We start from the raw sequence: 21,829 nt of genomic DNA on the forward strand, positions 1-21,829 counted from the left end.
TGCTGCAATTATTTTATATTAAATTTTTATATAAAATATTATAATTATGTACATATATTAAATACATAACTAGTGGAAGAAACAGGTGTAAGTAGTATGACTGTGCTTCATGACTTCAGGGGTAAGAAATCTCACCTCTGAACTGTTACCTGGTACAGGCAAAACCCTGGAGTGACAGTGCCTGCAGTTCACATCCTGGCCGTGTGACCTTATGCATGGTACTTAGCCTCTCCAGGTCTCACTGTCCTCATCTGTTTAAAAATTTAAAAAGCTAATAATTGTGTCTATGTCATATGGTGAGGATTAAATTAATACATGAAAAGCAGAACAATGCAATGTCTGGTGTATCATAAATGCTCAAAAACAGTTGGCTCTTATCATTTTTTGATTTTTGTAAATCATGTGAAGCCTGGCCCAGTTTTTCCAGGAAAGCCTGTCTCAGTCACTCTGGGCATGCTCCTCTGTGCTGCACCAAGTCCTGATGACTCACCTGTGTACCCAAAGAAGGGCTCTTCGCCCTGAGCACATGATATGGCTCCATCTCATTCATTCAACAGTTTGGTTTGGTTTTGAGCACCACTATGACCCAGGTACTATGGCAGAAGCTGAGAATACAATTAATGAAAACAAAACAGACAAGAACCCCTTCCCTTATGGAGCTTCCAATGAAGTAAGATCTCTGGGCCAAACTGGTTCTGGGATCCTCCCCTTCCACAAAGCACCACATGGGATTGGTCAGTCCCCTCAATACTCTGGAATGACCCATTTTGGGTGTCTTTGTACCTGCTAGAGTGTTCAAGCGGAATCTGATGTCTGTACCCCACAAGGAATACCCCAAGACCTCCCCATCTCAGAAAGTGTCTCTCCAACACCAGGATCCCTCCTCCAACCCTTCCCCTACACTGGGCCTTGCTCCCCAAAAAAGGCCAGCATGTGGTCTTCAGAGCCATCCCTAAAACTGCAGAAACTGTGTTCTTCTTCCTGAGCCAGGACCACCTGGCTCACAGAGCCCTTCTGGCCATCTCCTCAGGAGGTGAAAGGCAAAACACCGCTCATTCTCCCATGATGAGACTTCAGCCAGGAAAACAAGACAGACTCATCTCCCCAGAAGAAGATTCAGATGCCCAGTGATGCACAGGGGTCAAGGGCAGAGGTATTTATGGCTCAGCAGGCAGCAGGAGGCATCTGGGCTACAGAGCTGGCAAAAGAAAGGAAGGTACAGAGTTGAGCTGGGGGTCTAACAACCAGAGGAAACTGACACGATCTTGACAGTAACTGCAGCAGAGTTCAGGAGCCCGATTTCAGACGGTCAGAAGGCTCACCAGCACACAGGTGAGCGCCAGCTGTGATCAGGGGGCATGCTTCTTCCCCTGGGAAGTGGGGAGCAGAGGCGAGCATTGCAGAGGAAGCTTCTGTCCAACAGCCCCACAGAAAAGAAAACAAGATGGAGAGATGGGGATTGGAAACTGAAGAGAGATGTTCAACACATCTTTTAGTGCATAAAACGTAGTGGCTTTAAAAAAAACAATCATTTTACTTGGTCACAATTCTGTGGTTCAGGACATCAGGCAGGGCTCAAGTGGGAAGTTCATATGTGCTACATTGTCTGGAGTCATTAGCTTCCCTTGTGGTTCATTTGGTGGTTGGACTGAAATGGAAGATGTCTGACACTTCGATGTTCCTTCATACGGTCTCTCTCTCCACTTGGCTATGCTAGGCTTCCTAACAGCTTAGTGGTCTCCAGAAGCTGCTCTCTTATATGGCAGTTGCCTTTCAAGAGGGCAACTTTCCCAGGAGTGAAGATAGATACTGACTATCTAAGGCCGAGACTTGGAAACTCTTGTAGCATCACCTCTGCCACATTCTATTAATTAAAATAGATTACTGAGAGCCAGTCCAGTTTCAAAGGCAGCAGAAACAGACCCTACCTCTGGATGGGAAAGAGCCATGGTCATACTGCAGAGCATGTAAAATGGGAGATACTGTTGCCACCATCTACCCCAGGAGGAAAGAAGGGCTGGAGCTCCCATTTGTGGGGGTGCATTGTAGAGTTAAGGAGATGAACTGCAAGATTCATTCATTCAACATCTATTTATTGAAAGTCTACTATGGACACTGTCCTGGGTGCTATGCAACAAAAATGGTCCTTATCCTTATGGAGCTTACATTCTAGTACAGTGACAGATAATAAATGCATAACACAAAGCCTGGTGGCTGCTAAGTGATATAAGGATACATAAAGTAGATAGACAGAGGGGAGACTTCTATTTTGGTCAGGTGGTCAAGGAAGTCCTTGGTATATTTCAGGAAGTGAGGTCAGTGGGGCTGATTAAGAGCCAGCAGAGAGGAGAACAGAAGGATGTGAAGTGGGCGAGAACCAGATTACAATATTCCCTCACTAATCGTGGGTATTATGTTCTAGTCCCACCCCCGCAAAGTGGGAACCTTACATTTATTCTACATTCTTAAACCCACGTTAACTTTAACAACATATGTATACAGTAGTGCAAAACCCCGCAATATAGCAAAAAACCCGCGACGAATAATTAAATATGATATTTTTTAAAATCCCGCAATACAGTGAGACCGTGATAAGTGAACTGCGATATATAGACAGGGACTACTGTACTCAAAGTCTTACAAACACAGAAAGAAATGTGATTTTTTTTCCTAAGCATAGTGGGCAGCCATTGGTCTGGCCTCTAGTCTAGCTGAAGGAGGCCTAGTTCTTAGCAGAAACCCATCTTCACTAACCTGAAAATGCCCTTTCTCTGCTCCTGGAGAGATAAGGGAGGGGGTGATTACAGAACCCACCATCATCCTGGGGCCCTCAGGCTTGCCCTCTGGAGTCTAAGAGCTTGAGGATAGTATCTTTGTTACATGTTTGACATTATAGGGACTACAAGCTATCAAAGTTTGGTCTGGAAAAAACGTAAAAGGAATGCTGCAAAGCTCCAGATGGCTTCGTAAATTAAATTTAACCGACAACTGGCCCAGGAACTTTCCTCATCATAATTACACTATTGATCATTAACATTTAAAAAAAACAGCAAACAGAATCCTGGGCCTTGCAATAAATTATCATTGTCTACTGGGCAGGTTCCATGAATCAGGTGCCCCTGGAGCCTTTTGAGACTGTCTGATGCTGCTATTTAAATACTGTTGTTCTGCTCTTTGGCGAATGGGAGAACACTAAGGGCGGATGTGGGGGCAAGTGTGTGTGCACATACGATCTACACTACGGCCCACATACCTGTAAATGAGAGTCTGTTACAGCTCCTTCTAGCTCCCATGGCACCCTGCCTTTCGAAGTCACGTTTAGTCTCCATCTTAGCATGATGCAAGACCCCTGAGGGGCTCCCATCTCCCATCACTCCCCATCCACCCTGAGCCACCTCTCCTGACACACTAGGCTCTGAGGCATCACTAATAACAATTTATAAGTGCTTAATCAATGTGCCCTTCACTGTGCCAAGTTCTTTGAATGCACCATCATTCAATGCACTATCAATACTGTCATCCCCACTTTACAGATGAAGTAGGTCTGGCAGAGTCAGAATTTAAACCCAGATCTAGCTGACTCTCCAGCCCAAATTCTCTGCAGGTCCTTCTCCTCAGTAGGCCCTTCCTGACTGTCTCAGTGGCCTGATTACATCCTTCAAAACTCAACTCAAGAACCCATTCTCTATGAAGCCTCTCACCCCCAACCCTCCCCAACCAACCCCTCTTGGGCTAGATGCTATTCCATGGCACTCTGAGCTGAACCCTGTTATGGCACTGATTGAGCTTCACTGAAGTTGCCTGTTGACCTATCTGTCTCCCTGACAAGTTTTTGAGGACCACAAGAGCCAGGGCATTATTTTCAATCTTTGTGTTCCTGATGTTTGGTTCAGTAGGTATTTTCTGGATGGATAGATGGATATAAATTTATGAAGACACAGATGTAAACTTAATATATCACAATTACATATGGGACTCGGTTTCTATGAAGAATATGGTCATGCTGGGAGAAAGAAAGAGATTTGATCTGCCAGAGCTGGGCAAAAACCAGCATTCAAATTATGAGCAAAATTAACTCAATCCGTTAAGAAATCTATATCTATAACACAGCTTGGGATTTGGCCCCTGAATGACAAAGGGGACTCCTGCCTCTTCAAATTCCAAACCAAGCATTGATGGAACCTTTGCATTGGTTGCTGAGTATTCATTCTCCTCAGCTGACATCTAAGAACAGGCAGCCAACAATCAGCTGCATGACCAGAAGGCACCTTCACCAGAAATACATGCTGCATGTTTCTCAGTGTTTGAGGTGTGATGGATTTCCACACTTCCCAGAGAGGTGAAAGGAGCAACTGAGGATGTCCAGGCTGGAAGCCATGGGTGACAGAGTAGGCACAGACACCACCAAGAGAAAAGAAACCAACATGTACTAAGTACCTGGCTAAGGTATGCAGCAAGTTCTGTGTCTAAGTAACAATGTCCTTAAAAGTATCGGAGGGTAAAAATGGGCAGCTCTGTGTGCTCTAGATGTGAAGAATCACGTGGCTGTTGGGGAGGAGTGGTGGTTCATCTTAGATACTCCATATTGTGTGGGGTAGAGACCACAAGAAAAAGTAAATGAACACTATCTACACTGGGTTTAACTTTGTTGGTCAGGTTGGTGCTGGCAAGTGGAATAACAAGAAATAAAGTTAATTTTTATTTTGGAAAATCTCAGAGAAAAATTCCCAGAAGTGAGGAGAAGTCTGGCCAAGACCTGAGTGAACTCAGCAGGGATTCTGAGTTCAGTATAAACTGGTCCTTGGATCTCCCCACAAGCCAAGATGAGCTATATGTGAGAAGCTAAGTGTATTGGCTCAGGATTTAACACCTCTCTCCATCCAGCTCTTGGGAAGCTAACTCATGTAGTCAAATGGAGGTAAAATGAAATAAAACAAGTAATCCTCCACTTGGGATCATCAAAAGCAAAACCAGGCAGGCCTGAACCCTGAAAAATGACGGCATTACTTCACCTTGAGCATCACTCCCAGAGACCCTGTTGGGGTACCGCCTCCTAGAAAAGATGGACATGAGAAGAGACAGGCATTTCTGGCGTAAACAGATGGAGATCTAGAGATAGACATGATGGAGGGCAGATGGGTATCTCCAAGACAGGAGATGCCCCACACGCCAAGGAGGCATTCAAGATCCTGAGGAACTCAGCACTCACTACCACACAGGAACCCACCAGCCAAGCAGCAGAAGCACAGGAGAGCAGTTCCTGAGAGCAGAGCAGAGGGCGGAGGGCTAGACACACCCCACCAAAGAATGGACCAGCCCGGGAGACTCCAATGCAAGCAGAACGGCAGGTCAGACAGTTGGTGGGGCAGCAGTGCAGGGCTACAGGGATGCCACAGCAGCTGTGCCGGTGCCACAGACCTAGGAAAACTGAGAACACTTAGTGACAGGTAAGGTGAATTATGAAGGGTATCAGAATCAAGTAGAAATACAAAGGCCATCATATATTATTAAAAAATTAAAAAATCCCTGTCATCCAGCCTGACTGAACTGGCTCCAAACATCAAGATTTTGGAATTAACAAGGCTCCCAAAAGCAGAGGCCCTGACCATCTTGCTCACTGCTGTGTCCTTCACGCATGAAGGTGCTCAGTGCACTGTATCAATCAGTACTTACTCTGTCTGGTGGATAGATGGATGCATATGTAGCAGTGGGGTTAGGTCTGCACTTACCAGCTACCAAGATACGGAGCATCTGCGCCACATATATGCTATTTCTAATCCTTAAACCAATGACTATGCCATTATTTCAACATTTATGTCTCATGTTATCAAAACACCGGTAACAGTAATATAAGTGTTGAGAATTCAAAACTTTTAATTTAAATAGTGATACTAAATCTTCAGTATGCTTTAAATATAAAACTGTATATGCAAATAAAACCATCAAATAAAAATAAAATATGTTACACATACCTTATAATAAAACTACATTATAATATAATTTGTAGGAGAGAAAATGAACTTTAAAGTAATTTTTAAATAATTATATAAAAGTAAAATGTAAACTGTGACTTTAAAAAGTAAAATGTATCAAATCCATTGTTAAGTTATATGCATGTTTTTCTCTGCAGGAAAATTTGGATAATTTGGAATCATAAAGAGAAAATTATAAATAAACTCCAAATATTTACTTCTGATTCCTTCATCTGCCACTGACTTAATATTTTGTCTAATAATTTGAGAAATCTTTTTGGAAAAAATATGACCACCCTACCTTCTCCCTTCCCACCAGCTCCATCAACCAAGGACTGCAATTGCTGTACTGGTTGGAAGCTGTGTTTTATATTTCAAGGAAGCATTCCCAGTCTCTCTTTGTCTTCTTTTGTTTAACTAAATGTAGATGCAGACTTCCTCTATCAACATCAATACCTCTGGATCCACATTCTCCTAGTTGCTAAAGTCTTTGAACTAGAGTAAAAGCTAGTTTTGCAAGAAAAACTTTGCTTTTATTGGTAAATTTCTTTCTCTACTCAAGAACCATGAAAATAATATAGATGACTACTCTGTAAATGAGCATACTTTGGCTGATAAAAAATTTTAATACATAATATAACTCTTTGGATAGAGCTTAAGAGGTAAGTGATTTATAGGTCTAACTTTTATTACAGAAATAAAATATATATTTAAAAAAACAGTATTTTAGCACTTAAAAATTGAACCATAAACCAAAAACTGAAACTGCATTTTCAGAACCCTTGAAAACCCTTTGATCATGGTCATTTTATAGATGGAGAAACTGAGCCCTGAGCAGCAACTCTGTCCCTCACTAGTCAGTAGCAGAGCCAAGACTGGCACCCAGGCAGACTGACCCCAGAGCCTGTGCATATTCCATGACCCCATGAATCTCTGCACCCAAAGTACAGCACAACCACCTGGGAAAGTCTGAGGAGTTATGGATCCAACTTGAGAACATTATCTAATCAGACCTCGGGCTCAGAGAATTGCCTGAAACCACAGCTCTTCCTAGTAAGATGTCAGTGTCAGGAGGAATTTGGCGAGAGGCCTCAGATCCTAACAGGTTCTTCAGTAAAGCATTCTTTTGGTTGAAATCTGTACTTCTCAAAGCTGTAAATCTGGGCTTAATTGGCCTCCACTTTAACCTGGTTCCTGGCAAAGTAGTGACCAGGCAGTAGAGCCATTGCTGAGTCAGCTGCTACTACTCTTGTCTTTTGCAGGAGGGAGAGCCCAGATTCCATCTTTGGAGAGATGACTCTCTCCTTTTAGGAAGATGAAGTTGTCCAGGAAACTGACACTGAGCCCTTCCCCTGTGTATTCTTGATTTTTATCTCCACTGGAACTTGGGTGCCCCACTGGCAGACACACAGAGAAATGAGAGTTTTAACAGCACTTTAAAATGTGAGGTCTCCTGGCCTCTGCGGCCTTGGAGAAGTGACTGTAGTCCCTTGTCCCTTGGTATGTCAGCCTGATTTTAAATCTGCCTTGTGGAAATACAGGATAATAGTTCAAAACATTGTCCTTAAAGTCAGGCTGGTCTGGATTCAAGTCCAGACCCTGTCATAACCACCTCTGCGGTTACAGCAAGTTACTTAATTTCTTTCTCATGTTTGCATGTTTAAAATAGGGATATAATATACCCATCTCAATAAACTGATGTGAGGGTTAAACAATGTAGGGACTATTAAGCATGAAGCCTGGTACAGAACAGATATTCAATAAACATTAGCTATTTGTTGTAATGATAATAATAGTTATTATGATGACAGAAATATTTTCTGGAATTACGTCAGTTTGCAGTGGTAACCATATACATAGATATTCAACGATCTTCATCCAATCCAAAAGATAATCCTCAAACCCTATTTTAACCTCACATTTCAAGCTTCTCCTCCACAAGAAGACAAGAGCCTGGTTTAGTTTCATCATTTCTCCCTGTCTGCCCTCTAGTAAAGATGTGAGGACCCTGAATAACAGAGGATTTGTTTTATTAGAAATTATTCTGGGGTAATGAGACAGAGAAAATCAGGAAGCAAATCTCAGAGGCTTTGGAAGAGTATGTAATTTATCACTCAACAGGTGTTTCCTGAGCACATATTATGTGCAAAACATAACGCTGCAGACTCTTGGGGATGCAAAGACAGTTAAAACTTAAAAATAGCAGAAGAGATTAGACGTAAACATAGCAGTACAGCTATTTACAACTTGACCATGAGCCATGATTGCCAAGTGAGTGGGCCACAGAATAGGACCCAAAGAAGTCCAAGACCTCTCAGGGGCTGAGGGACTCAGTAGGACTTGATGGCAAAGAGAAAGTTAAGTCTCAAAGGCTAGTTACGAATGAACCAGAGAGGAACAAGATAGATCATCCTTGGACACGGGGCGGGCCGGTGGGTGGAGGGGTGGGCAACGTAGGCCCTGTTTGGAAACAGCATGTGGAGCAGTTTGGCTGGAGGGGAAGGCACAGAAAAGTGAGCAGTGGAAGATAACCCAAGAAGGTCTGCTAGAAGCTGCTTCCACATCCCCTTTGGTTTCAGGCTAGGGCAGTGCCCTGTGTGGGGCAGAGAGTCACTGTCCAGGTGAAAGAGTCGAGGCAGCATCTGGAGCCAGCTAGATGGTCACCTGAGCCCACAGTGGGACTGTGGTCATGCTAATATAGCCAGACTGGAAAACGAGTCGCCTGGTCTGCACCCTCTGGGCCCAGTGTGCTATGGCAGGGCTCCTGGTGAATGATGGAAAACCATACACTTAGCACAGGCCTCCAGGAGGGCCAACAGAGGCCCCTGCCATTGCCCCTGCCTCGGGAAACAGCTCACCCATAGCTCTAGCAGTCCAGGACCATCTGTTTGGATGCCTGCACCCTAAAGACTGAAGTATGTGCTGCTTCTCAAACAACAGTCTTCATCATAAAATCACTCCTTCTCTGACAAGAGAGAAGCTGCTGAGTCCTCAGAGCAACTTACAAATTGGGGGTTTGCTTAATTTGAGGTGGGAGAGAGTTTTTCATGTCCTGCTATCCCTGAGAAACAGGAACAGAGTTGTCTTTGAGAAAAGAGCAAGCTACTCAAATGACTACATGCCATCAAATCTCCACGGGAGTAAGAACCTTCTGAAATGCCCACCTCCTTCGCTGCCCAGTGGATGTCCAGAATGGTTCAGTGAGCAGTTGCCTGGCAGGCCCTCCAGCTGCGGCAATAACTAAGAAGCATGCCAGTGTTGGTCGGGCTTGTGGGCGCACAAAGGGAAGAGAAGATAGGGAAGGCTGGATTCAAGGCATCCAAATGGAATCTCCTAGCAAGGAAGGGAGTGTCTGAAAGTTATTCAGGTGGCCAGAAAATGGAGAATTTTGAAGGTGGTGCTGCAAATAGGTAAGGAGAGGGAGGCAGTGTGCCAAGGCAATGTACATGAAATGAAGAACCCCCGTCCCCCCAACCTCAGTCCAGTTTTTGAGCAACCGCAACCCCTTCAGATAATGGTATGACTTTTTCCTGATAAGATCCTTCAGCTCCTATATCAATTGCCTTTGGGAGTGAAGTTATTGTTTTCCAATCTAGCACTTGTATAGTACAACTAAATTCAGTGTATACGTGAATTTAGTCATTTACATATTCATCACGTCTCCAAGAAAGCAAGCAAACTATCAGCCTTTTGTACCTATGTGCCCCTTCCAGATGTGGTGACATGGCCAAGTGCTGCCACGTCATGGGATGATGAGAAAGGAAGGCCACTCTGGTCCTACAGATGACACTGGATTTGCAGTCTGAACACAGAGAACTTCTAGCTGTGCCACTTACTCATTCAGACAGTATTGCCTGAGAACCCGTTCACTGAGCATCATACTAGGACTACGGGAGCCCTCCAGGGGTTCTCTCTCCGGTAGAGGATTATACAGGCATATAAATTGGATAAAAGGGAGATGCTAAGAATTGCATGACAGGAGAGAAGGTCGGGTAAGCTTTCATGGAACAGATACTGAGGTTGACAAAAGTTGGATATATGGAGATAAGAAAGAAAGCATTACAGGCAGCAGAAGATTCTTGAGCAGAGGCTCAGAGATGGGACAGGCTCTGAAAACAGCTTTACTGGAGTTCGACCAGAGGCTAGGGATGTGAAGGAAATGAGCAGGAGTCAAGTGGAGCAGCAGCCTCAAGTCATATTTGAAACCATCGCCTTTGCTCTGTTCTCATCTTCTTTTCCTTTCCTTCATTCCTTTTCACTTGCTTCCTTTCTCCCCAACTGAAATCCCCTCCTCCATCTGTGCCTCGATTCCTCCATCCATCTCAACAGTGCATATGGGATCAGCAGAGAACTTGTACTGCTGAGGAGAAGGAAGGCAGAGATCAAGTGTCCTCCCCAACAGGACACAGCCCGCTGCCACAGGGTGAAAGGAGACACCCAGAACTCTGGCAGGAAAACCGTCTGAGCATCTCTGTGGCACACCTGAAATCTGCAGGCTCACAGAGATGCCCTCCTGCATAGCAGACAGAATGAGATATCAATGGCCTAGAGAAGGTTCAAGAACCTCAGAACCTCAGCTGGGAGAAGCAATATAAGGAAGTGGCAAAAATGTCCGCTCTGGAGACAGATCTGAACAATCACGTACCACCAGCTTCCTAACAGACCTTACTGTGTAATGAGGATTAAATGAGAAGTAATGTGCTCAGCACAGGGCCCGATCCATGTGAGTGCTCAATAAATGTTTGCTTTTTATCATTTAATTTATGACAAAGAACTAAGACCAGGAAGGGCTCAAGTCCAAACCAACAAAATGAAGAGAATTCCAGAGGAAGCTCACTGGAATGGAAAGCACCACTGAACCCAATCTTATATGAGATGCTCCAAAAAGGAAATTCAGATTGATTATCTACAATAAGTAAAGCCACTTGATGACTGGTACAATGACTGTCTGAAAAAAAAAAAAATTTTCCCATAAGCAAATACTGGTGATGAGCTAGGTAGACAATCTTAACCACAGTCACATCAGATATCAGTGGGGCTTTTGATAGCTTATCTATATAAAAGAAAATCATTTTCTCTATAAACACTGGATTTCATAACTTTTTCTTCAGCTAGGTTAGTCTTCTGCTTATCAAATCATGCACTGCCTCATGTCATTCTGTAAATGAGGCCTGGAGTGTTGGAGAGAAAAATCTGTGCTTAAGGTCTATGGAAACCACACAGCCTCAAAGTCTCTGAGCTCAAATGGGGCTCTGTTTGAAACCCTCTGCCCCCAAGAGGGCAAAATGGAGGGGGGAGGGGCATCAAAGAGGGAGAAGTAACCTGCACTGCTCTCACTGATGAAGGGTTCCATAACCAGGGGGCGCAGCCAATGGACTTCATGGCAGTCAGAACGGCCCTAGCAGAGACCGGCCCACTCTGAGCTAACTGCCTGGAAAAACCAAGCTGCACCAGCAGTGGAGGATAAAGAGGAGCTATTGGATGGATTGGCCTAACCCACCTGGTTAGGCCACGTGGACCTTTCCAAAGGCACTAGCACTTCAAAAAACTGTGTTAAAACTAAATGAAGGTCAGTACAAGAGTACAGCTGTAGGAAGTGAAAAGGAGAAAAAAAGAGGAAGAGACAGAGAAAAAATGAAAAAGGAAAGTCATGGGCTCGTTTTTATTTATCAAATACTAATACAGTGCTTTCTGTTTGCCAGGTTCTGTTCTAAGCACTTTATAAACCCTCAGTTAATCCTCATTAGTGGCCTCATTTTACAAAAGAGGGAAGCTAAGCATAGAAGAGTCAATGACGTAAGAGCACATGGCCAGCATATGGCAGGGCCAGGGCTCGAACCCAGGCAGCCTTGCACCAGTCAATGCACATAACTGACCCCTACCAGGGAAGTCTTAAACCCTGTTCTAATGTGAGTATCTGGCCCTGGGGTGTTAACATCCCATAAAACATCCCTAAAAATACTCAACAATTACTTATAGAACGTTTATAGTTCTTCAACAGCTATCTATTCTTAAAATATCAGATATTTCCTTGTGAATAAATATAAAGCCGAGAAAAGAGTGAAGGAACTGGTTTTCCTTTGGCCTTTCAATAAATTAAAAGCAAAGTAACAGCCAATATTTCGGCAATATACCCAAGAGTTCCCACAGGCCAGCATTATGTTCTATGTCACCAGGGGATGGCAGGAACAGGAAATTTTGGTGAGATATTATCAAAAAAATAGCTTTGGCTGGAAATGTTGTTACATTAACCATGAAGGCTGGTCAAACACACCACCAGGATAGCCAGCTTGGGATGGATTGAAGAACTAGCAGCCACATAAATTCTGGCCCCTCGACTCTCAGGACATGTTTCCCAGCCTGGCTCACCCCGCCAGTCTCCTTTCCCATTACAGGGACTTCTGCCTCACAGCTCCCTTCTGTCTCTCTCTGCAATCTAACTTCTCTTCGCTCTGCCCAGTTCTCTAGACAGTCCTTCCTAGTGGTGGGTATGGTTTGATTTCTATTCTCTTAAGAGGCTGCTCAGCTCCATGTAAGCTGCCCACCTCAACAGGTTCTCAGCTCCAGGCCATCACACATGCCCTGGTCTGAAGAATGTGAATCATGTCACTGGGATAACTGAGGCAGTTACATCAGTTCTTCCCTAGAATAACTTTCATAAAAGTGTACCATTACCTCAGGCCAGATGTTTTAGGGGCAGGAATGGCCCAGGCAAAGCTCTTGGTGTCACCCAGCCTTTGATCATTCCATCCTTTTGTGAGCTAACATGCCCAAGACAATAATGATTTTCTGAGTTCCTATTTTATTCTAGCTGTGTACTTTACTTCTGTCAGTTCCTCTCTGACCCTGCCTTTGAAGATCCTCCCCCTGCCCCGCCCCCAGGAGCTCTACCTGCCTTTGTTCCCCGGCTGAGTGCCCTTTGGTTAGGGTGTTCTTTGTGTCTTAATGGTATGCTTCACTTTGCTCTCGTCTTCCTTGGTTCAGGGATAATACTTCTCTGTACTGCAGAAGCACAGTAGAAAAAAATCCTTTGATACCCACTGAACTGTATGTCATGAAGTTGTCTTCGAAGGCCTGCCACAAATACAGAAAAGTGCCCCTATAAAAACAAACAATAACTGGGCTTCAGCTATCAGCTGCAGTCAGCTTTCTGGGAGTATTACAGTATAAAGTCCAGCTACAAATAAATAGCATACTTGGAACTAGGTTGCTGTATCATGAAGGGGAGAAAATGGAGCTGTGGAAATTAACAAAGCTCTAATCAGAGGAGGAGAGAGTCCTTAGAGAGCCCCCTTGTGTTAGTGGAGACCACTATCTTCCTCCAAGGCAGTCAAGGACGAGTGGCAATGGCTCCCATATGTTCTCTCAGAACTTCCTCCCCTCCAGCTTCACTGCCAATCAGTTGCGTAGGTTCATCTGCAGGAAGCAGCAGAAGCAGCAAGAATAGACTCTCCCTGATACAAAAAGGCCAATGAAGGGAATTAGGACAGAGCAGCTACAGTGTAGCTGTAGCTACAGGGTGAGCCAAGTGATCAGCCACATGGTCTTCTGCCATTTTACGGGCACATGTCCCACCTTCTAGTTGGACTGTGGTTTCTCCAGAACAAGGCCACAGCAGCACCCAGAGAAGGCTGACTGTTGAAAAACAAAACTGACTGCCCCCCCACACCCACCCGCCATCCATCTGTGGGACCTGTGTTGTGACCAGGGTCTCAGAATTACTGAAACATCCACGTGACTGTCTTGCTTGCTCCACCTTGCTCTGAGCCAGAAAGGATACAAGAAACAGGAACACATATCGCCTGCTACCTGGGTCAAGGAGAATCCATTGCTCTTATTATTAGAGGTTGCTCTGAAATGATGTTACCCAAAAAGCCTCATTTGCAGCTGATGTTTGAATTATAGAATTACTAGGCACTGCTGCAGGGCAAAATAAACCTTTGATAGTGACCTTACAGGTCACCTGACTGCTGCCGTGAGTTCCCAGAAACTGGAAACAAGAACATGTTGCCATCTGCACTGAGAATTTTTTTTTAAATAGCTTTATTTAAAGTGTTCTTATAATGAAAAAAAGGAATGCTTTGCGTTTCCCAGGAATTATTGTACATGTCCCCTTAAAATCCAATGAAGCAAATGAGATGAAAATTGACAGGTTAATGCTCCAGAGTCATCAGATGGAGAGTCAGTCCCTTTGAAGAATGCCCGTCTAACTGCTCTCGGCCCTGGGTCCCAGCTCCTATGGCACATGGCTATCCTTAGTAGGGCCAAAGAGCATGGCTACCAAAAGCAAATAATGGTTTTCTCCTGTCACAGGAGCAAAATAAGCAAATCAGTGTCATTTCCTCAAATTTAAATTGTATTCCCATTAAGTTTACTTAAGTATATTGCCTATTACCAGTTTCTACTGGTCAGGACTCAGAATCAACTAACAATTGGTCAAGCAGGACCAAACATTTCCAGAAGAAAGAATGTGTGGTTACAACTCAGGTCAACTTGCTGGATCCAGCAGAAAAAGGTGAATCCAGGGGTGTCTCATGGACCACATTGGAAGAGTGGAGCTGAGCTCCAGAGAGGGTCAGGCTCTATCTGAGCCTCTTCCTACACAACTGCATTCTTCTTTTTCTCTTTTTAACTGGCATGTTTTGCTACTTAGGCCACACAGTGGAAGATATCTGCCCAGATCTCCTAAGGTTATGTGTTAACACCCCTTGAAATTTCAATCACAGTTTCCAACACCCTGGTGAGAAAACCTGATGGGTCAGTTTCAGCCAAGGCTCTACCCCTAGTCCAATAAGCTCTATCCAGAAAGCTGAAGTCAACAATACAAAGTGGCCACCAGAAGTCCATCATGTAACCTGGGCATTAGGGCAGGGCAGTTCCCAGCAAAGGAGATGGTGGTGAGAAGCTACTGCATGGGGGCACAAGGTGTCAGTGCTACCGCATGCCACAGAGAGCTCCGTGGACCCAAGGCCAGCACCACTGAAATCCAGTGGGGAAATACTGAGCGGTTTTAGCATGTCCTCCAGAAACACTGCAAACACTTTTTCTTATACTAACTACATAGGAGTAGAGAGGGGAAGCTTTCTACAGTATCTCATTTAATCCTATAAGACAATATGACAGACTGACTGTTCTGCAGATGACACAACACTGAGGCTCAAAGAAGTTATGAGGCTGGCCTAAGGTCACGTGACTAGTAAACAGTACAACAGAATTCCAACCTATGTGGGACTCCAAAGCCCCATTCATGCTCCATCCATTCTTCTACAGTGAATCCCAAATAAAGTCTGCCCAGAGATAAGCATCCCTGATTCTCCAGAGACAAGCTTTTACCAAGAAGCTGGCTGTCATTTTCTGTGCATGAGACTTCTCCGGGCCCTCAGTTTGCCAAGCACTGATGCAGCCAGTCCTGTGAGGACTCTGGCCACAGCACAAAGACCTCTAGCATCCCCAAGTCATAGGTTCTAACATGTACCTGACCCAGATGCTCCTGTTGTAACACATAGGCCACCCGCCGAACACTTCGACCCCAAGCTGCTCATAAGTCGTATACTGTTCAAGTGCTACTGATGCCATTTCCTGTTTGCATTTTGTGTTTTGTTTTTGTTTTGTTTTTACAGTTCGTTGCTCATCCTAACTGTCAGCAGCAATTGCTTACCATGTGGTATGAAAATCTCTCAGGCTTACGTCAACAGTCTATCGCTGTGAAATTCCTGGCTGTCTTTGGAGTCTCCCTAGGCCTCCCTTTTCTCGCCATAGCCTATTGGATTGCTCCGTGCAGCAAGGTACAGACTGCTTAAGGTGCATTTCTTTGTGGTTCTTTTCTATCTAGTTAGCAAGATCAAAGTCCATTTTGCTCAAATAAGCAATAAATCATTTCCCACATTTCAAGAAAATAGCTGAGATATATAGCAAAAGTAGAAAACCACATTAGAGAGAAAAATGTTAAGATCTGCTTTCTTTTAACCATCATTTTAAAAAGAGACAGAAAGAAGAATTATAAAATGGGAAATTATCAACATGTGAGACAATCTGATCAATAGCAGATCAGAGATGGAATAAAGGCACTTTTCCTCTTCTAATTATGCAATATTCTATACATGTCCTCCAAACCCACAGTAATAGTAATTATAATAACAGTAAGAGGAATACCCAACATTTACTGAGTACTTTCCCTTTGCTAAGTAAGCCCTTTTCATGAAAAACGTGGCTCATTTCACTCCCTCAATTACCTTATGATGCACACACTTAGTGAGGTAGGTTCAGAAAAGAAAAAAACTAGTAGACGGAGAGTCAAACGTAGCTCATCCCAGGGCACTGCAGACACAAGTCAGCATCCTCCCAGTTTCCTTGGCTTTCCTGACTGGCTTCTGGCCCACACAGACAGCTAATTAGGTCACAGAGAGGAAAAAGACAAAGGAAAGAGAAGAGCTTAAAGGGTACAAAGCTGGGCTTTTTCCCCACAAGGAAGGGAAAGTGTCTGGTGTCCACTGGTAATGAAAGCAGTGGAACCTGCAGGCCCCAAGCTGTCCCCCACACAGGCTGCCATCCCTACAGCCCAGCACCTGATCCAGAGCCACAGAAAGCACCAGCAGTCACTCCAGCTGCAGGCAAGAGTTAACACCTGTAAGACCAAATCGTGCAAAAATTTTGAAACATGTTTCATGAGTTAAAATGGTCATTAAAAGTTCCAAAGCTGCATTTCCTAGTGATATATTTAAAAAGGAATTTAGCTTAAGTAATCAATATTCAGTAGAAGAAATATGACTACAGGGACATTAGTTCCACAAACATATGATCAGCTAATGCAGTTAATAAACATTTCATCAGTGAATGGATCCTCTCGCCAACTCCGCCGAGAGGGAACGCATGCCAGGGTGGTGGGCCCAAGACTTCAGGGCTGCTGATGAGGCCACCTAACCAGGCAGGCAATGAACTGACTGCCTTGGAGGAGGAGGGGTGTCCCAGAGAAAGGTTAGGACTCAGACTCCTTCTTCCGTAGAATGGTATTACAAATAAAAGCCCTCACTCTGAATATTTATGGTGCTCAACCTTGAAACTACTGAGGATTTTGTTTCTGTGGCACTGTACCATGACATGGATTTCTAAATCAGAATTTCCTAAATGATACATACGTAGGCAAAGGCAATTTTTCCTGTCCTTCATTATGAGCTGAAAAATGCACAGTGAGTGGGAAGAAAACTAACCAGATTTAAAGCTGGATTAGAGCTGGTCACTGGTTTTTGGCACAGGCTGTCACACTGGAATGATCTTGTCTGTACTGCAAGTTAAGTCATTGCCTCCACCCAGAGCCTACAGGGATGCGGACACTTGTCTCCACTCTCTCTGAGCTCCAACTTAATTCTACATTCAATCATTAAAGTGACCACTCAGTGGAGAAAACACTGCCTATCTTCACTTTTGCTGTAAAGCTAAATGCAACAGCTTCCAGGAAATGGGGACTAGCCAACACCAGCAAATCGGTTTGCCTCTGCCTGCCTGAGTAAATATTCACGAAGAAATGATATGCCAGGACCAACTTTTTAGTAGGCCTGAGAAGAAAAATCTTAGCCGATATCATGCAGATGTGACAGGGGAAAGGCATGTGTGTTGGGGGGGGGGTGATTTTGGATTTTCTTAGAGCTAAGTAAATCCAGGAGACTGATGCCACCATGGAAATAGGGGTCAGAAGTATCACAGTTTTCTGGAACACTCTAGAAGAAATAACTGCAGGAAAGTTGAGCCCCATGGTTGGAACTGCCTCTCCTCTGTTTAGATCAGTGGTTCTCAACGTTCCTAATGCCATGACCCTTAATACAGTTCCTCATGTTGTGGTCATCCCCAACCATAAAATTATTTTCGTTGCTACTTCATAACTGTAATTTTGCTACTGTTATGAATCGTAATGTAACTATCTGATATGCAGGATGTATTTTCATTGTTATAAATTGAACATAATTAAAGCATAGTGATTAATCACAAAAACAATATATAATTATATATGTGTTTTCCAATGGTCTTGGGCAACCCCTGTGAAAGGATTGTTTTACCCCCAAAGGGGTCGCAACCCATAGGTTGAGAATTGCTGGTTTAGATACATGTCTGATTGGCATTTGGTGCTCCTGGAACTTCCAGGAAGACTAACTAACAGAGCACCCAATATAAACCACCTGGTCATTAGGCCATTTGTAGTTTCTGTGCACTTTCTGGGCTCCAGGTAAGAGCTCAGTACAGTACAGGATGTGTCCAGAGCTGAGTGCCAAGTCTTAGTCTACAGCATGAAATCATTTTTGGTGGCAATGCTCATTCTGAGGAAAGATTCTCTCATTAAAAAGCTTGTCAAGCCCTGGCTGGTGCTGCTCAGTGGACTGAGCACCGGCCTTCAGACGATAGGGTTGCTGGTTCGATTCCCACTCAGGGCACATGCCTGGGTTGCAGGCAAGGTCCCCAGATGGGGATATGTGAGAGGCAACTGATAGATGTTTCTCTCATACATCATGTTTCTCTCCTCTTTCTCCCTCTATTCCCCCCTCTCTAAATAAAAATAAATGAAAATTTAAAAACCTCATCAAACTTGCTCTGAGGCAGCCAAAGAACAGATAAAATAGCCAAGATATGTTTAGTCTTACCCTTCACAATTTAGAAAGAAATCTTTCAAGTCTGGCAGAGATCATATTACCAGGAATTACCAAGGGGTCACATCTTCCATGTGAAGAAACCAGCCTTCTCTAAAGGCTCCTGGTGCTGGAATGCAATGCCCCCCCAAGAGGAGTGGCATTGTGGGGAACACTATTAATATGCCAGCATCCCTTCTCCCAGTGGTCACTGCATTTGTACTTACCTAGTAATCCTACGAAAAGGCCAATGTCCTTCCAGTAAGGCCATGTTCTACTGACCTTATCACACCTTCCTCAAAGAAATTAGGACCTGACATTCTGCGATAAATGTATTCATAAAATCTCACTGCTAAACCTCATCAACCAGCTACTGTCTATCAACATCTAACAAATGCTGAGATTTCTGCTTCCAACCTAATGGTGCGTTTACTTCCTAATAGTTGCTCTCATCATCCAGGGACACCAAAATAACCTGATTACCATGCTGAAATCACCTCATCACTTATTTCCTGTTGAGTTTCCAAGGCTGTCAATTCTACTTTTACATAAGTCTCTGAGGGTCTCTGAGAAAGACAGTTAAGTAAAATTATAAGGTTAAGAGTGTCAACAAGAAGTTCAGTTTACTAGTATGGTGGTTGAAGAGGACAACCAAGTCACAGACGTGTGCATGTGGCAATAACTGCAGGTCTGGGACATGGGATAGGTTTGTCAATGTCAAGAAACAGTGAATTTTTTCAATCATTTCTCATTGTAAACACCAACATAGGTGGGGTCAGGCAGCCCCTGAGAGGCCAGTGGGTTCTTAACCACGTGAATGCCCTCAGGTGTTTTCCTAGACCGCTCTCAGCAAGGGCCCAATGCCAAGGGCCTTTAGGATTAATTAGGCTGCTTTCTATCCTTTGCTGTTCCACTCTGATTCAAAATTTAGGTTGTCTGCCTGTTCAAATCTGACAGCTGAAAGAAGAACAGTCATCTTCAAGGGCTCAGTGTCTCTATAGCAGGTAGACTAGGACAGAAGTCAGCATTGTAAGCGTGTTGAAGAACCATCCAAGTCCTCATTATAAAAGTACGAGAGGGGAAGCTGACTTCCTCTGCTACCTTTGTCGCTGTTCTATTGTCCTTATAAATTAATCCCAGGACTCAGGCAGGGAGAATGCACACAGCTTTAGACTCCTGCCTGCTGTCTTTGTAATGTGCAATCTCTTAGTACTTACTGCCACAGAAATGCCACTGGTAGTCATTGCCTCTGAGCCTCAGCCCCACCCCAAACAGAAACATCGAGTCAAGAAGGCAAGGGTGATTCTACAGCTTTTGAAGATCACTGCTTTGCCTTTCCAAAGCTAAAATAGTTTGGAACATGTGGTCCAGGGCCAGCCAGGAGAGGAAAGAGCCTCCAAAGGCCTCTATGCCCCCTCATTTGTCTCTACCAGAGAGCTGCACTGGATTAAAGAAAATCGTGATGCAATTTTTAAACCATTGCCATAGAGGGGGAATTTGTGCCAGGAAAGAGTTTTTTGCTCTTTTGTTACAAAAGCTCTGCCCTCAAATCTAAAAGGAAAGTCCATCCCCTGTTGCCCTGCTGGGACAGGATTTACGAGTGTCAGAAGGCTGACCGCTTTCATAGCTAGCCCAGCCCGAGACCTGCAGCATCCTCCCTTCATCTCTTCCCCTACCTCCTACCAGTGTTCACCGCTCTCGCCCCACGAGAAAACCAACAACCGTGAAGGGAAGGACCAACCTGCACAGCCTGTTTCATCTCCCTCACCTCTGGTGCCCAGACCTTGTTGCACACAGATAGTGCCCTAAAAGGGCTTGTGACATAAACACTAAGGACCCTGGGTAGGTCTCCCTTTGTGAACCCTTGCATTTAAGCTTCTCAAGAGTCAGTCTAGCTTCAAGTTTCCCCTTAAGGGAACTGCCTGAGGCCCTCTAGTGCTACATACTGAGTGCTTCCTATGTGCCAGGCACTGTCCTGATTTGCACGTATTAAATAATTTATTCCTTATGTCAACCCTATGTGGTAAGTGCTATTTTATTGCCATTTTTACAGGTGAAGAAACTGGGACACAAAGGGATTAAGTAACCTGCCAGAAATGATGCTGTTGTGATTTAACCCTAGGCTCTCTGGCTTCCGAGAGCCGACCTTAACCACTTCACACGTGCACGCACACCCATCCAGCCTTCTTACCCAGTGACCTCAGCAGTGTGTTACAACCTGAATGTAAACACCTTAGCTGCTGACTGACTTTAAATGGACATGATTAAGATCTTTAAAGTCAGCAAGACTTCTCTAAAGGGAAGAATAAAACCACCATACCACTCCTTCCTTTTCTTTCCCTGGAAGCTCCCCCCCCCCTTTGAAATCCCACTATTACTCAGCACCTCTGCAGCCCCCAGGATGATGGGTGGGTTCACCTGGTAATGTAAGAAGACCCTGATTAGAAACTCCTAGGGAACATACCCCACCCCCAAAGAAAGGAAGATTCCTGAGCCCTAGGTTAGATATTTTGAATAACATTTGGGGGGAACATTCTGAGGAAACTGCCATTAATTTAACTAGATCTCTCTAAACTTTGAGAACCACTCCAGCCTTGATGATGTTTCTTTATGGAATACTTGATCCAAAGTTGGTCCCCATTCATCTTTCCAACTTGCACACTAAGCCCGGCTTGAGGCCACTGGCACCTGGCGACGAGTGAGAGTGGCATTTGGAGAGAGGGACTTTGACAGCACCGAAGGGGAGAGATGCTGGGACACGCCTGTGTGCTTTACTGCGGTCCCAGCCTATTTGGTGGGCAAATGGCCACCAGGCCCAGTTAGGTGCTTACCCTTGGGGTCAGGGCCAAGAGCCTGGGGCCACGGAACACAGGTGTGCCAACCAGTAAAAGTAGGTGCCCCACCCTGAGGGTTCAGAAATGCAGCTCATTCGGAGCCAGTTCAGGAGTCCTACTCGGGTGTTCTGACTCTCATATATTGCCCAGAGTAAAAGTTTGGGGTGTGCCAGACTTAGCTATTACAGTTTGGATTTCCTGATATGTTCCTACTTCATACGGTCCAAGTAATGAGAGAGCTGCTGACTAATGAGTTTCACACTCCAGGCAGAGCAGGCCAAGGCCTCCATCTCCCGAAGCTCTCATCTCTTTTTACACCTGTGCGCTACCTGACCCAGCTTTAATGAGTCCCCAGCTCAGAGCTGCTAGCATCTATTGGTTGACTTTTCTCCTTTCTTTTGGCTCATCT

General features: G+C 44.4%; 1 protein-coding gene across 1 annotated transcript in view; it reads left to right on the forward strand.

Moving 5' to 3' along the window:
• The window catches only part of TRPC7 (transient receptor potential cation channel subfamily C member 7), a 118,772-nt gene that overhangs the window by 46,023 nt on the left and 50,920 nt on the right, over positions 1-21,829 (forward strand). Inside the window, exon 3 of the mRNA XM_090289459.1 lies at positions 15,593-15,757. Within this exon, the coding sequence (XP_090145585.1) occupies positions 15,593-15,757 (165 nt within the window). The remainder of the gene's footprint in view (positions 1-15,592; positions 15,758-21,829) is intronic.

The sequence above is a fragment of the Furipterus horrens genome, unplaced genomic scaffold (assembly GCF_987537825.1).
Source record: "Furipterus horrens unplaced genomic scaffold, mFurHor1.1.pri manual_scaffold_10, whole genome shotgun sequence".
Taxonomy (NCBI): domain Eukaryota; kingdom Metazoa; phylum Chordata; class Mammalia; order Chiroptera; family Furipteridae; genus Furipterus; species Furipterus horrens.